We start from the raw sequence: 16,213 nt of genomic DNA, 5'->3' as shown, positions 1-16,213 counted from the left end.
TCTACCTTCATACTTGCATTCACATGTGTATTAATTTCTTAAAATATTTAAATGGATGACCACTATAAATAACATTGATAGACACCTTTTTTACAAAAAAATATACTTTTAAATTTTAAAAGCAGATATCAAAAAGATACCTTGACGAGCATTTGGAGCAAGGTTAAATTCTCTTTCAACTTCCCTTATTATATCAAAACGCTGAAAAGAAGCTAGGAGAACTTCTAACTGTTCCCATGTTGGCTCTCCTAACTTTTGCTTCCATTTAGTTAATACTGTCATTGCCTTATCGTGAGTCTTTCGATAATCACAATCAATGTGCTCAAGTTCAGCTTCATTCAAGTTAAGGTGTCGTCCAAACCTACGCCAATTAATTCCAATACTAAAACTGACCTTATCGCATATCATTGGTGTTAATTGGTTGTGCTGCTTCTTTGAATTTTTAACTTGTTCTAATTCTGTAATGTTAGAGACATTAAATGATTTTAAACTAAAGATAATAAAAGAATATAAAACTACAGATTTATTTCATTATGTACTTATAGTTCTTATTATTCAACTTAAATTCAAATATACAAATTGAAAAAGTTTACAATTAACTTTAGAGAATTGCCACATGGAGTCAACTTCAACAACAGGGATGAAAGCAACATCAAGAAACAACTGGTCTTTAGATAAAAAAATACTTCATGCTCATGGTCTAAAAATGCTATTAGGAAGCACGTTTGTAAGTAAGGTAATGTCTACTTTGACTGGTAATGAGAAGGTCAACTGCCTTGCTGTGATAGCATCAGGCAGCAATATCAAAAAAGTATTCAGTATTCAGTTAATGTATTTTGACATCAACAATCTGACAATGCATGTTTTTTACTTCAAAACAACCTACAGAGGCCACTTATTGGTTTGAGATATGGACATCACTTACACAAATTTATTGTAGCGCTTATACTCTTTACTCTTTTGATAGGATGTTCAAGTAGGCCTAATGATAAACTTTTTGAGTATTTCTTAAACACATGTAACTGTTTAGGCAAACTGAATTTTGAAAACAGCTATAAAGATATTTATACACCATTTGTGGTATTTGATTGAAGTTCTTGTGGGATTGGTTTTATTTGATTCTGAAATCTGCACAACTAAGGATATTAAGAGTAATTCCAGATTTACTTTTTTTTACCCTAACCCAAACATTCCAAGACAAGATCTCATATATGTAAAAGAAAACAATAACTCCACAGATAAAAATTGTAAATGATTTTCAAAAAAATAATTCTAACAGGCATTCCCTCAAAAATGGAACTACAACAAAAAATTAAAAAACAAGTATGTTTTTTTTTAAAAAAAAATCTAACTGAGTTCGCTAAACTAATAAAAATTTAACATGTCAATCATTTCTTTTTTCACTGCATTTAATCTTCCTTTGGTCCAGATTGCAAACTTCTGTACTACCTCTGGAGTAACTTTTTTCATGCAATACGTGATTCTTGCAATTAATTTCTGAACATTTTTGGTTTCTCATTTTCCCTTGTAACTAAAAATTTCAAATAACCCCAAAAGTACTCAACTAGCTTTATCTCAGGGCAGTTGGCAGAGTTTCTTGCAAGCATAATTGATACTTTCATTGTTCAGCAAACCAATCAAATTTTTGGAGTAATGAGCAGAAGCTAATTCAGGGGAAAATACATAATTGTCATTGGAATATTGTTCACTGATGAACTAAATCAAAATATTTTCAATTCAATCTTTTTTGTGCATATATTTTTGATAACTAAATAGCAAACTTGCTTGATTCATGGTTTAATCATGCCTTTGGGACCAATTAAAAATAAGCCAAACTAATGTTTTGCTTTCAAATTTAGCTTTTTGTCTAAACTAGAGGTCTGAAGAAGCATTTGTCGGATCACTGGAGTAATAACCATCATTCCCAACAACTGAGGAATTTGACAAAGTAAAATAAGATTCATCATCCAAATAGAATTCTTGTTAAAAAACCTTTAGTTCTCAGACCTTTAGTGCTCAGACCATTTCACTAGTGATTCCTGATGATGGTATTTGATATTAGTCCACTTTCATATCTTTTAATTATGGGATATACAGCTGCTTTTAAAAGATTTTCCACTAAACTGATTATATGTTAACAGTTTTCCTCATGCAATATTATTTTTGTAGAACTTGTACACATGTTTTTTTACATCTAACCTTTTTGAGCTTATTTTTACAACTAAAGTTTCTAAAAAAAAGTTTTTTTTTAAAAAGTTAGTTTTTAAAAATAAATTTTTTTTTCGTAATTTCCTATTGTCTACTTTACATAAACACTTAGATAAGTGTTATCATTTAAACATTTGGACATAATTGTGGAGTTTCATTTTAGAGGGAACACCTGTTACAGTTTTTTCCTGTCTGCAGGCTTCACCTGTGACAGATTTTGCCTGTAGCAGATTTCACTTCTAACAGTTTTTTTTCTGTCACAGATTTCAACAGATAACAGATTTTACCTGTTCATTTTAAAAGTCATTTCATTTTTTAACAGCTATTAAACATTTGAACATAAGTAATTATAATTAGTGGAGCTCCATTTTAGAGGGAACACACATTAAAGTTTATTCCTATCACAAGAAAATAACAAAAACATTCAAAACTAATATACTATTTAGGTAATAATAACCAGAGAGAAGCATAAATTTCAGAGCCAGATTTGCAGCACTGCATATGCAGGAACTTGAAGGATCATCTCAACTCTAAGCACAAGGATTTTGCTTCTCAAAGCATCTAATCTTTAATCATCCTCACACTTGATACCTTAATTTTTGGTTGCTTAGAACAATTTAGAATTGATTGAGAAAGTTAAATTCTTCTATGTTTATTTTTCTTAAAATTATCATTTTCTTAAGCTTACAAAAATTAAAAAATACTGTAAGAAACTGAACAGAATAAAATCAATTTAAAAAACAAGTTTTCATATGAATTATAATGCCAATATTTCTCAATAATGTTTTGAAAATTGAAACTGAATTTGATTATTTTAATGACTCTGAAAGCACTGTGATCATTTTAATGTTTTGAACTTTCAAAATAAAAACAGGTAAAATCTTTTACCAGTTGAAATTTATTACAAAAAAAATCTTTTGCAGGTGTTTACAGGTGAAACCTGAGAGTTTTTTTCTGTAACAGGCTGAATTTCTTGAAACCTGTCACAAATTCTGTCAAACAGATTCTGTTTTTCCAACCCTGAGTATATTTGCTGTAATAAATCAAGCAATGAGTAAACAAATTGGAAACTTTAATTTTGACTGATAAACTTATATATATATATATATATATATATATATATATATATATATATATATATATATATATATATATATATATATATATATATATATATATATATATATATATATATATATATATATTTATAGTGATAAAAATTAATTTACTAGGAATATATATCACTTACTTGAATTAACAATGGCCTGAGTTTCTAAACAAAAAAGTAAAAAGTTTCAAAACAAATTAAAAAAAAAAGATGACTTTTATTATCAAAGTAATTATATTAAATTGATTTGTGGTGACAAAACTAAAAAACAAAACCTAAAGCTTAATTTCGTTTATTAAATTTTTTTTTATATTCCTGGTTCAAGTCCATAACAGCCCTTAGGTAATCAGTAAATTATGTCATATTTAAAATTTAAAGTCTCAACCAACATATCATGTTCCATCGACAACAACTGAAAAAATGTACAGTTTTTATACTTAGGGTCATTCCATATGAAATCATCCAGACAGTCATTCAAAAATAGATTTCCTTGATTTTTCTTTTTACCAAATATAGTACCAATAGGGACCTGAAAATTTTCAAAATTTGAGCTTTTTTCTGAAAAGGGTTCAGAAGATAAGCTGTTTGAAGAGCAGATATTTTGCTGAAAAACAGAACAAAATTTGTTTTCTTAAAATTCTTATCTGGTCTATAAAAAGAGTTTTGTTGGATGAGTAACAAATAAAATTACAATCTGGTTATTTTTAAAGGTGAGAAATTCAAAAATAACATTTAAAACATGCTATTTTAAAGAGAAATGTTCCATTTTAAGGTTTTAAATTTTTTTGCATATAATAGCATGTTACAACCAAATCCCAAATGTAAGGAATTTTGTTTCAGAAATTAACTAAAAACATTCAATTGAAGTTCAATTATTGAATCGCACTCAAACTCAAAACTTTGAGTTTGTGTTTGATTCAGTAATTGAACTCAAATTGAACGCGTTTAGTTAATAAAATATATTTCAAATTTCGAACCTTGGTTTGATTTTTAGAAATTCGTTGTGCTAGTAAAATATTACTAAAATGCTTCAAAATGGAGGAGGAGAGAGTGTGCAATTCTTCTGATGCTGATGTGTCAAGTATCAGTGCACTTGATGATGATGTGAAGACATATTTGAAAGATATGACACTTGGGCACAACTGTTATCTACTAATAGGGTGAAGGCAAAATACATGTCATTTTGTTCTACACTTACAGCAGCACCAGTTATGATTTGAAAGATTTTTTCTTTGTTATGAGCATTTCAAGTTGATTTATACTTTTTCAGGTTATGTGCTTATTGAATCATCTGAATGTTCTTGTGTTTTATCAACTTGTTCAACTTGAACTCAAACTTGATTGAAATTTCTGCAGTCTCAATCAAAGATAAAAAACCTTATCACACACAGCTTTAACTGACATTTAGCTTTCTGATTACTTCTTAGACAACCACTTTATGAACTGAAAATTAATGAGTCACTAAATATTAGGTTGGGAAAGCCCATTTAAATTAAGTATTTTATCATTGCATTACTCTTAACATATAATTTTACTACTTGTTCTTTATCTGTTTATCATTTTCCTGCTTTCTTCTTTTAGTAAAAGCTACATTATTTTCTTTTACAACATTGACAATTACTGAATATATTGTCATATTAACTCTAATAACCAATCAGGTATATATAAATATTGAAATATGCATTATCATTTTTGTAACAATATTGAAACATGCTGGCATTAAAAAAGCAGTTTTTTTTTATTAAAAATATCCAATTACTCAAGCTTAAAAAAGTTTAATTGGTTGAAAAACATCTTCTGGTGGTTTCAAATATTAGTTAATTTGGCTTAAAGAGACTTGATGTTGTCTTTTAGTTTGTTTATGTGTTCATATGCTGAATGTTTGATTTTTCACTTTTTTTTTGTAAGCATTTTTTGTATGATTTTCAATTTGGATTAGACAATTAAAGATTATATGTCAAGAAAGATAAACTTGTGTTTGCACTTCAACTGAAATTGTTTATACTTTAACTTTTATTTCTAATTAAGCACTGAATATAATGGAAAATTTTGATTTTAGACAAGTTTTGAGCAGTGAATGTCATAAATAAACCATGAGTAGGACTGTTGGATAAGTTGAATACATTAAGTTTGATGAGCTGGAATAGGAAGTTCTCTTATGGAACTCTGACTTACAAGTTCAGACTGATGATTTATTTTCAATATGCAACTTGTTGATGTTTGAAAAAAGAAATGACATTGTGATCTTGAGTATTGCAATGTCTTTATGAAACAAAAAGGAGTTAGGTATTCATTTGTTCATATTCAATTATTTTCCATTTGTGAGTAATTGTGTTATTTTTTTGTTGACAACACCTACATAATATCTAACAGTAAAACTTTAGTTAAAAACCATTAACTATATTACTGAATCAGTTATTTGTAAATGTTTTTCTTTTTTTTTTTTTTTTTGGTTAATCTTAATATTTGATACATTAATATTTGATTCATTAGTATTAACTCTTGAGATTAAGATAAAGCAAAAATAAGTGATCCATAAAGAACTAATTGATGATAATACTATTCTGGAACGAATCATGTGATTTCTAAAATGATAGATTAACCTGTTTTTCTTACAACTCGCTTCCTTTCTGAAACTAAAAGGATTTATATGTTCATTTCTTTAAAGTAATTTGTTACTAGAATCGACATTTGTGAAAACAATAATTAAATTTTTATGCATTTTTTAAAATCTAAACTTCAGTTTTTCTTAACAAGGATTATTTTATTTGCTTAATATTTGATTCATTAGCTCTGACAGGTTTGTGGAGAATACTTTTCAAGAACTTAGTCCTTATGTTTTTGTATATATCTTTAGCGCAAGTGTATGAATCACTTTCTCTCTATTGACCTCTGATTAACCAAAAAATAAACTTCTTTCAAAACTGATAAGTTTCTATGTGACAAACTTTTGAATAAACTAATACTTTGAACAAATAAAGTTTAAACAAATAGATGTGATTGTTATTACTTTGGGAAGAGCAAGAAATCTTGATATGAAAAGTGTAGCAGTAATGCCTGGTTGGGAATTAAGTAGAAATTGCCATTGCTTTGCTCAAGATATCATTAATAAACATGAGAATAAATTTACAGATGTAGATGCTGATTCGAATCTTCCACTGCTCTTAATCAATCTTGGAGACATCACTTAATAACTTAATAACTTTGAAACATCCCCCTGTAAAACTGAGAGGAGTTCTGCAAAACCAATCTTAAAATAGTGCGAAAAACAAAATTAGCAAAATTCTTAATAAACTTGGAGAAATAGTGGCTGATATTTAAAATATAGATGTAGCAGCTCTTGATGTAAATATTGAAAAGCCGACACCAAGGTTTTCCAATTGGGCCGCATAGGCATAACTAACTTTAGATTGTCATTTTGCCCATCAGGCATGCACCCTGCATTAAACTACTATTATAAGTCAGTATCAGTAACTGATATATCAAAAAACACAATAAGTTACCTGAAGAATATCTCAAAACAAATGAAATAATTATATTTTGACCCATTATGTTTAATTAAACCCTAAAAACGTAAAAACATTTTTTAGACATTTTACAGAAATTCTATTGGCAGTCAATCCGTTAGTACTAAAATTCAAACACTTTCATTGACTCCAGATACTTGGATAATGATATTTGCTAATAAAAAAACTAAAGACCAAACAAGGTATTTTTCCAAAACCTGAACCTAAAAAAGGTATATGTAAAGTGGGATGCAAAAAATTACAGCTAGTGATATTTTGGACTCAAACGTATTTTTAAAAAAGAATAATGATTTACAATCATTATGAGATGTTAATATGTATAGGAAATAAAATAATATAGAAAAGAATATTATTTATGTTTGTGAATGTATTTATTATTGTAACTATTATATTTATGTGTGCAAATGCTTTTGCCAAATAATATAAATTGGCATTGTAGTAAAAAAAACCTTAATTCTAATTCGACCTCTGTACACATAAGTCCTCTTAAAATACAACCCAAGAGTTTCTATTGGCAAAATAAAATTATTATAACAAACTATAAAATAAAAATTTCAAAGACTTTTAACTTAGACCCTATTCAGTTAAATCAAGACAAGTTCAGTTACATAACACCAAAAACTTTACTAGGTACTCTTAGCTATCATAATTTCACTCCTAAAAGAATCATAAAAATTGGAACTAAAGTTGAATTGGAACTAAAGTTGTTTCTTAACAATTGAAATATTTTTTTGTTCTTAATTTCTTAACTGATGAGTTTATCAAAGAATGCCTGTTCATGAATATGAGTTTCAGAGTGTTTGTATCTTTGATATATAACAATCCATGAATTATTATCATATCTCAAACATACAAACACTCTAAAGTGTTTGAAAAAAAAACTTTTCAGTAAGATTCATACATCCATGTTACCTCTCAAGGTTATATTATTGGCCTTCAAGAGATTATGGGTGTTGGCTTGCATCAACAAACTTTTTGTTAACACTTAAAATTCCAACAATTGTTGCAGAGAGACAATAAAACATCAGTGAGATTGAGTACCAAATCATTGAAGATAGCTGAGCAAATTTTAGATCAGAAAACTAAATTTTTATCAAACTGTTTAAGAATACCAGCTCTTATAACATTTTAGTTTTAGTACTTTTAATCTTTTCTAAATTTCCATGCTTTAACTTTGTAGTTGACTATATATTTTTCGGACTTATTTTTTTATCAAACTTTTAATGCAAACAAATCAGATAAGAAAACAGAAAACCCTTTTTGTATTACAGAGTTTTTTGTATTGCATAGATAGCTATAAGAAAATACTTCAAAACTATATCTTTTAGGTATCTCAAGGTTTAATTCTTTTTGTAAGGAGCATTAGTCAATCAATCAACTTTGATTTTGTTTTAAGTTCTGAAGGGAAATTACATATTTTAGCTATTAATTGGTTCAATAAGATAGAGCATTAAATGATGCAACCACAGACAACTAAAGTTAAAAAATCAATATATTTGAGGTGGTAAATTATTATGGCAAAAAAAAAATAAAAATAATAATAAAATGCTCACGTGATTCAGTAGATCCACCTTTAATAAATGCAACAAGGTCAGGCCTGTCCAAGATATTAAGTATACCTATAAATTCCTCTAGATTATCAGGTCCAATGCATGAGTATTTTTCTAAAGTCTTAATCATCTCCAACCCTGTTTCAATCTTTTCTAGATTACCATCACCAATTTTATCACAATATAGATACTTCATTTGGTCTACATTGTCTTTTCTCAATCTATTTGCCACTAATACCATTTTTCTCCTGTAGTCATTTTTATCCATTTTTGTCAAAAATAAACATTATATATATACACTTAAATCAAAAAAATCTCATTATTAAAGGTTACTTTATGCAACTATATAGTTCCAAGTAACTTTAACCCAGAGGCACTATCAAAATGTTGATATGAGATTATATCAACATACATTTGGCCGCAAAATTAACGCACCATTTGTAACTCAGACTGATTTCGGAAAATATTACGTATTTCCCCGATTTATCAATTTCAAAGATGTTAATATTTGTTACGCCTTTTGTAGGTTTTATTTCGTTTCCCTTATTTAATTTCAAAATTATAGCAGCTTTTCATAAGTAGCTTGTTTTGCTGTAATTAAATCTCACTTTTAAAATAAAGTATGTATTGGTTTTAAATTGTTTTAACAGTAGAAAAGTTAACTGTCATTTGAGCAACACATCTGTTCACAATTCAGCGTTTTAGACAAAGTTTAAGTCGTGATGAATGTCACGACTTAAATTTTGTCCAGAAGGATTAACAAATCGCCAAATTGATAGAAGATTTGGAGTGTCTCATATAACAGTTGGTATGGTTCTAAAAAGGTTTGTAGTGACCACTGATCACGCTAGACGACTTGACCAAGACAAATCACGTTCTAGCAATGCCATGCAAAACCGATTTTTAACGCTTCGAAGACTGAGAGAACGGTTCACTGCTGTACGAAGTCTCCAAATACAACTTCCTGAGGTTCATGGAACTGCTGTTACTCAAGATACCATAAGATTTCGTGCTTTAAATTAACGACCTTGTGTATCAGCTACTGGTCCCAGACTGTCTGTAGACCACCGAAGAAACAGACTGGCTTTTGCAAGGAGGCATATGAATTGGGAAACGCATGATTGGGGACAGATCTTATTTACAGATGAGTCTAGGTTTTACCTTGTATGCTCTGATCGTCGCCCAAGAGTGTACCGAAGACTAAATGAAAGATATTTCGCTTGCAACATTCGTGAAACCACTTTATACGGAGGCGGCTCGTTGGTGGTATGGGGGGGGGGGGGGGTAATATCTTTAACAGCTTGTACAAAGATTTTTATTGTTAATGGTGGACATCTGACTTCTCAACGATACATAAGCAGACATTTTAGTACCTTTTGTGGTACCTTTTGCATCGTACATGGGAGATGGATTCCTTCTTATGTAGGATAATGCTAGACCACATACGACACATGTTGTTACTGAATACTTATATAATGTTAGTATTCAAGTTTTGAAGTGGCCAGCTTTAAGTATATGAACCCAATAGAGCATCTTTGGGGCATAATGGCATGCCGTGTTAGATGCTAACATCCGCCACCTAACAGCTTAGACGACAAAGTCTTATCCGCGTATGTGAAGATATCCCTCAAGAAACGATTAACTCTCAAATTGAAAGTATTCCACGGCGCTGTTAGGCTGCAACAACATCAAGAGGTGGTAACACTAGATATTGATAAGTCAAAAATGTTTCAATTTAAGCTGTATTAGTGTGCATAACAGCAATAATCATTTTACTTTATATATTTTAGTTACCCAACTTCCCCCTATGCTAGTTGAGCATAGGGGGAAGTTGGGTAACTAAAATATCTCATAAACTACGCATCAAGTGACAAAACATGTAATGGATGAAAGATAGGTATACATAATGGAAATACAATGCGCATCAAATGGTTGTTGGACCACGGTCAAGTGAGATGCACCGGCATTTTTTCAATTTTGGACCAAAAAAGTAAAAAAATTTTTTTGCTACTTTTCTCTTAGGTTCTTAAAAAAACATTTATCTGGCATCACTTAAGTGCTGATATTTTACCCATTTATTTGACTTTGGACTATACTCAGCCATTTTTCTTTAAGTATTATAGCTCTTTTTATAACCTAACTTTTGTGTCACCTTGTCTAGTCGGGGTAAGTTGAGCAGGTTTGAAAAAAATTGATAAAACGGCATTATCGGATACGGAGAAACAAATTTCGTTGGGTAAATATTTTAAGGTCCATAAACACTTTAAAATTAATCATTATTAAATACTCTGAACAGTTTAAAATAATATCTGAAATCCTTTTTTTTTTAATATGTTAATATGGTTTAAATTCATTTAATTTTTGCTTCTTTTAAAAATATTTTTATTTAAATATTGCATAGTCAATAAAATATATAAGTCAAAAGTACAGAAATAAAAATTTTAATACAGTTGCTCAACTTACCTCGCTGGGGTAGGTTGCCCCGCTAGGGTAGGTTGAGCAGCTTGGTAAACTTTAGGGAATATTTTCTCAAACAAATCTAAAAACGATTTTTTTCTTGAGCAATTTTCAGCAGATAAGTTTATATTTCTAATAGTGAAAAAATTATGTAAATCCAACGCACCGTTCAAGAGATCTATTAGAATTAGTAAAAATTGTTCAACTAGCCCCCCCCCCCCCTACCCTAATATTGACAACAATTAAAATATATCGAAATGTATAAGCGGCGAGTTAATTTTGCGGTTAAGTGTAATTTCATTAAATCGCTAGGTATGTCTCAACAAATGATGTGCTTACATCTAAAATATATTGTCAGTTCTAAAGATATTTTCTAAATAACAAAACGGTGCTACTTAACTTTTATAAGACGGCGCTATTCGAATTTTATACTGATTAATAACCGTGTAAAAACATAGGTCTCAAAATCAATTGAAATTGCTCTAGTCTGAAGTTGAAAGTACAAAAATATATAAATTTCCAATATTCGCTATCCTCAGTTAACTGTGGATTTTGTTTTAATAAGAATAAGTAAATTTTAATGTTTGCAAAACAACTCAGATTATGTCATTGGCTGACATTATGCTGTACTTTTTGTATAAACTTATCATTTATACTAAGTTTTTCAAAAAAACATGTTAAAAAATAATGGCGCTACTGAACTATGCACCCTCACCCTCACCCTTCCTTCTTTTTAATGACGGTTATCAAAAGATCGGCGTTTAAAACAAAGAATATTGGTATTTAGCTTCTTGACCAACTTAAAGTACTCATACTTTAACTTGAAAAAAAAAAGAAGTCTACTAAAGCGCTGATATTCACCTTTTTCACCTTCAATGTTTGGTTACTTTAAGCAATATTTATTTGAAAAATGACGTTGGAAGTAACGATATTTATTTGAAAAATGACGTTGGAACGATATTGAACACTTAGTAACAAACATGTGAAAATAAGTAAGAACTTTTATTTTCAACAAAGTAGTGCAAAAAACTTGCTTATTCAAAAATAAATATGTTTTGCATATAACCCAACAACTCTTAATCTAAATGTTTTGAACCATTAAAAATAGATTCCTTATGGAAAACTGTTTCCAAATACATATCTGATTACTTTAGGATATCAATATTTTTAGACTTTACATTATTTCTTCTGTCATTGTGTAAACCAGCCTTAAGTGGGGTATTTAAAAGTTGATTACCATGAGAACCACTTTTAATCAGGTGTTCAAACCCCTCCAGGAAATTTTTTTTATTGGGTTTTTTTCAACTGTACTAATTCTCAATAAAATCAAAAAAATTCTCAACAAAATCAAACAAAATATTTTAGTAAAGTCATAGTAAAAAAATATCGAAATATTCGCTGAGTTATTTTTGCTAAATTAATGTTTCAAATAAGTTGCGTAATCAGTTGATGAAATCGAGGTTAACTTTGTTCAAAAAGCTAAGAATAATATTTCTCAAATTTGAGCTCTTTTTGTAAATAGTAAAAGTAAGATTTGTATTCTAGCAAAGTATATATAGTATATATATATCGGGTCCGCCAAATAACTTTTTTTTTTTGAAAATGCTATAAAAAAAATCTACTGAATATTTTCTCAAATGTCTTTTTTTATTTGAAAGTACAATCCTTCCGGTTAATAATGGAAAATAATTTCATTCAAATGGCTGCCTCGGCTGGCCATGCAGTAGCCTACACGATCGGTCCAACTTTTAAGCACATTATCGATTGTGTGCAGCTGTATTTCACCAATGGCTTCACGAATATTGTCCTTTAAAGCGTCAATTGTCTCTGGCTTGTTGGCGTAACACTTATCTTTTAGGGCACCCCACAAATAATAGTCCAACGGTGTCAAATCGCAGCTCCGAGGTGGCCAAACAACATCAGCTCTGCGGCTGATAATGCGATCTTCAAAAACAGGGCGCAAAACATCGAGTGTAGCTTCGGCTGTGTGGCACGTAGCGCCGTCCTGTTGAAACCAAATGTTGCCAATATCCTCCTCTTCAATTTTTGTGAACAAAAATTCCGTCAACATGGCCCGATAACGATCGCCATTGACTGTAACGGCCACTCCTTGCTCATTTTCGAAGAAAAATGGCCCAATTATGCCTCTGGACCAAAATCCGCACCAAACAGTGACTCGTTTTGGGTGCATCGGCTTTTCAATGTATGCGTGCGGGTTTTCTGTGCCCCAAATGCGACAATTTTGCTTGTTTACATACCCGCCAAGATCAAAATGAGCTTCATCTGAAAAGATGATTTTTTTGGCAAAATCGGCATCTTCTGTAAGTCGATCGCAGGCCCACTTAGTGAAGCGAAAACGCATTGGATGGTCAGTTGGCTTCAACTCCTGAACCAATTGGACTTTGTATGGTGTCATACCAAGGTCTTTACGCAAAATTCGTCTCAATCATGTCTCTGAAATGTTCAATTGTTGAGAACGACGGTGAATTGATGTTGATGGCGCTTCACGCACACTTTCTGCCACAGCAGCAATATTCTCGGGTATACGTACTGTTTTTGGCTTTTCACGCTTTGGTTTATTGATGAGGATGCCAGTTTCTTTCACTATTTTCACAAGATAACGAACATACAGAGCTGACGGTGCTTCTCTTCTTCCAAAATCCGTACGCAATTTTTGCACACATTCTGCAACATTACCATGATTTTCAAAGTAATGTCGCAATATTTCCCAGCGTTGTTCAAGCGTATACACAACCATATTCGTTCAGCGGAAGGATAAAACTAATTATCTGTCAAATTAGACTTGAGCTAAGTGTTACCATTCACGAAATAAGCACTAGTTGAAAAAAAAAAGTTAGATGGCGGACCCGTTATATCATATATTAGCATTCTTTATCTTAGGAAACGGTTATGGAGTTTGTGATTGAAAATGTGAAAACAATTTTTTTAACTTTGAAAGAAAAATGTTTGAAAAATCTTTCTGGACTATTTCCTTTACTTTCTTTTATTTAAAGCAAGAAATGATAAGTCAAATTTTATATTAAAGTTGAAAATATTTTATATTTGATGCATTCATTCAAAGTACAAACACTTAAACTTTAGTAAAAAAACTTACAGTTTTTGAAAAGAAATTTTGCAAAAGGGAGACACTAAAAGAAACGTTTTACGCCCATTACCCTCTATCTGTAGAGTTCTAAATGCAGATTTATCTAATTTCAACTTTTTTTTCAATTGTCTAATTATTGATTTATATTAAAAGTAAGAATAACTGATTCCTTTACATTTGAACTGATATTAATTTTAAATCAATTTGTCTCTTCAAAGTGTGATGGCGGCATTTTTAATGAAATTAGTTATTTGATGTTTGTTAGTTGTTTGATTGATGATTTAATGATGAGGTAAGCGATTAGAGTTATGTGGAAGGTATATGGAAGTTGGGAACATAGTTGAAGGCGTGGGGATTACTTGGTTAGGAAAGGGCAAGGTTTGGGTATAATTTGGTTAGGAATGGGCAAGTAATCCTTTAATAGTTAAAGGGTTAAGGTTTTGTTTGCCATCCTCAGTATATTCTGATATGCAATAAAACTCAATAAACGTTTCATTAGTATGTAATGGTTAGCACTGTTATATTCATTGCGTTTATTAAATACAAATAGTTTTCTTTTAGTCTACTCGTAGTGTTCGATACTGTTTTTATTAATTACTCCTCTTATTGGTTCTTCTTTATAATATTTCTTCTTTATTTGAAACTTCTGGTTATTCTTCTTTAATCAATATTTCTTCTGATTTCTATTTAATTCTTTCCTTCTTCTGATTTTCAAAAACTTCTTCTTTTTCTCTTTTGTTCACTAATAAAACTTCACGGTGCATAGGAACATACTCTAAGACTTTGCAACACATCCCCAAAAATTTTTTTTTTGATTATCATCAGAAAACATTTTTCATTCAAAAAGTATAAACGACAATTTTTTTTAGTGGGGGCCTGGGAGAAATCACTTATTTTAGAGGAGTGCCCAGGAATTTTGTTGTTCAAGATAGCTAACTAAGAGGCATGAGGCATACTCAAATTTCTAGTATGTTGATACTGATGTCGAATGAGGATGGTTTGCATGAAATTAGGGTAATTGGAGCTAAACCAACCGCGCCCCATCCCCTAACTGCCCCCTTCCTAGAACTACGTCTCCTTTAATCATAAATTTTTTTTTGTTCTATCATAAACTAGATCAAAATTTATCAATAGGTTTCAAATTTCATCAAAAAATCTCTTTTTGTTTAAGGTTTATAACCATGCAAAGCTTAAAATTACCTCCAATTACCCCCAAAAATAACTTTAAATGATCTTGATTTTTCAAGGAAAAGCTTTTTTTTGATGTAATTTGAAATTTGTCGATGAAGTTTTATCTTAATATAAAACAAGCAAAAAATTAAAAAGATTTTTTAGGAACTATACCCTGGGTGAGGGCTATTAGGGGTCGAGTAGGGTTTGCTACAATCAATTGCTACATCAAAAAAAAACTTCTGGTCTTTATGGTTAGATTGTGATTGATATTTTACATTTTAAAATGATATTAAACGTTTGTTCATAAGAGGTTTAACATTTTACTGTTTACAAACTAAATTTCTGCAAATAGAAAGCTACTTTAAAAGTGCTTGTAGTTGTAAGCAACAAGTGCGTTTTTTAGCGCCTCTATATAGTTTGGGCTGTGCTCTCCAACTTTTCTCATTTGCCAAAACTGATTGAAATCCTGATAAATGGATTTGAGAGCTTGTTCGGTCCTGTAATATAAGCCTATAGTATAAAAGAAATGCAAGTTTATTTAATAAATATTCGTCATAACTTATGCAAATCTTACGATTCAACTGTTGAAATAGAGTATTTAATTAATAATATTATGAATTGTTTTTTATCAAATTAAAAGTTATTTATCATACTGAAGACTCCACCTTTCATGTCGATAAATTTGATGGTATGTTGCTTAACTCTGTGAACCTTCAAAGGAATTAAATCTAAATCTTTGACATATGTGGAGTTTAAAGATTTTCCAAAACAACCATAAACTATTTTTTCAAAATCTCTAAGTACCTTAATGTATTTGGCAGCGGAAACTCCAAGACTAAACCCCTGAAAAAATAGTTCAAAGTTGTCTATGTTTTTAAGCAATTTATTGCAAGCGTTGCCTTCCAAACGAGACAGCTCTCGGTAGGACACTCTGCAGATGTTTATCTTATACAGATATTGGTTAACAAACCGTAACCCACACTCCTTGTTTTCAAATAAATTTTTTTAATCTCTTTTAAAACTTTGTCTACAACACCTAGCAGTATATGTAGAACAAAAATATTTTAAAAAGTTCTAGTGTTTT

At 30.2% G+C, this 16,213-nt stretch overlaps 2 protein-coding genes across 4 annotated transcripts in view; both read right to left on the bottom strand.

The window, feature by feature from the left end:
* LOC145195258 (E3 ubiquitin-protein ligase MARCHF4-like) overlaps positions 1 to 16,213 on the bottom strand; it is a 260,175-nt gene that overhangs the window by 90,790 nt on the left and 153,172 nt on the right. For 2 of the 3 annotated variants that reach the window (XR_016446459.1, XR_016446460.1), the window contains exons 2-4: positions 8,397 to 8,692; positions 3,458 to 3,481; positions 141 to 458 (exon numbers count right to left, since the gene is read on the bottom strand). The exons of the other annotated variant lie outside the window; for it this stretch is intronic. The gene's annotated coding sequence lies outside the window, so the exon portion shown is untranslated. The remainder of the gene's footprint in view (positions 1 to 140; positions 459 to 3,457; positions 3,482 to 8,396; positions 8,693 to 16,213) is intronic. 3 annotated transcript variants of the gene reach the window in all.
* On the bottom strand, positions 12,523 to 13,266 carry LOC145188332 (uncharacterized). Its single transcript, XM_080064917.2, has one exon. The coding sequence runs from the start codon at positions 13,264 to 13,266 to the stop codon at positions 12,523 to 12,525; it is 744 nt and encodes a 247-aa protein (XP_079921043.2).

The sequence above is a fragment of the Hydra viridissima genome, unplaced genomic scaffold (assembly GCF_058129835.1).
Source record: "Hydra viridissima isolate aposymbiotic clone 2 unplaced genomic scaffold, HvirCarnegie_v1 scaffold_13, whole genome shotgun sequence".
Lineage (NCBI taxonomy): Eukaryota > Metazoa > Cnidaria > Hydrozoa > Anthoathecata > Hydridae > Hydra > Hydra viridissima.
Note: the sequence above shows the minus strand (reverse complement) of the source record. Positions and strands in the feature narration are given on the sequence as shown.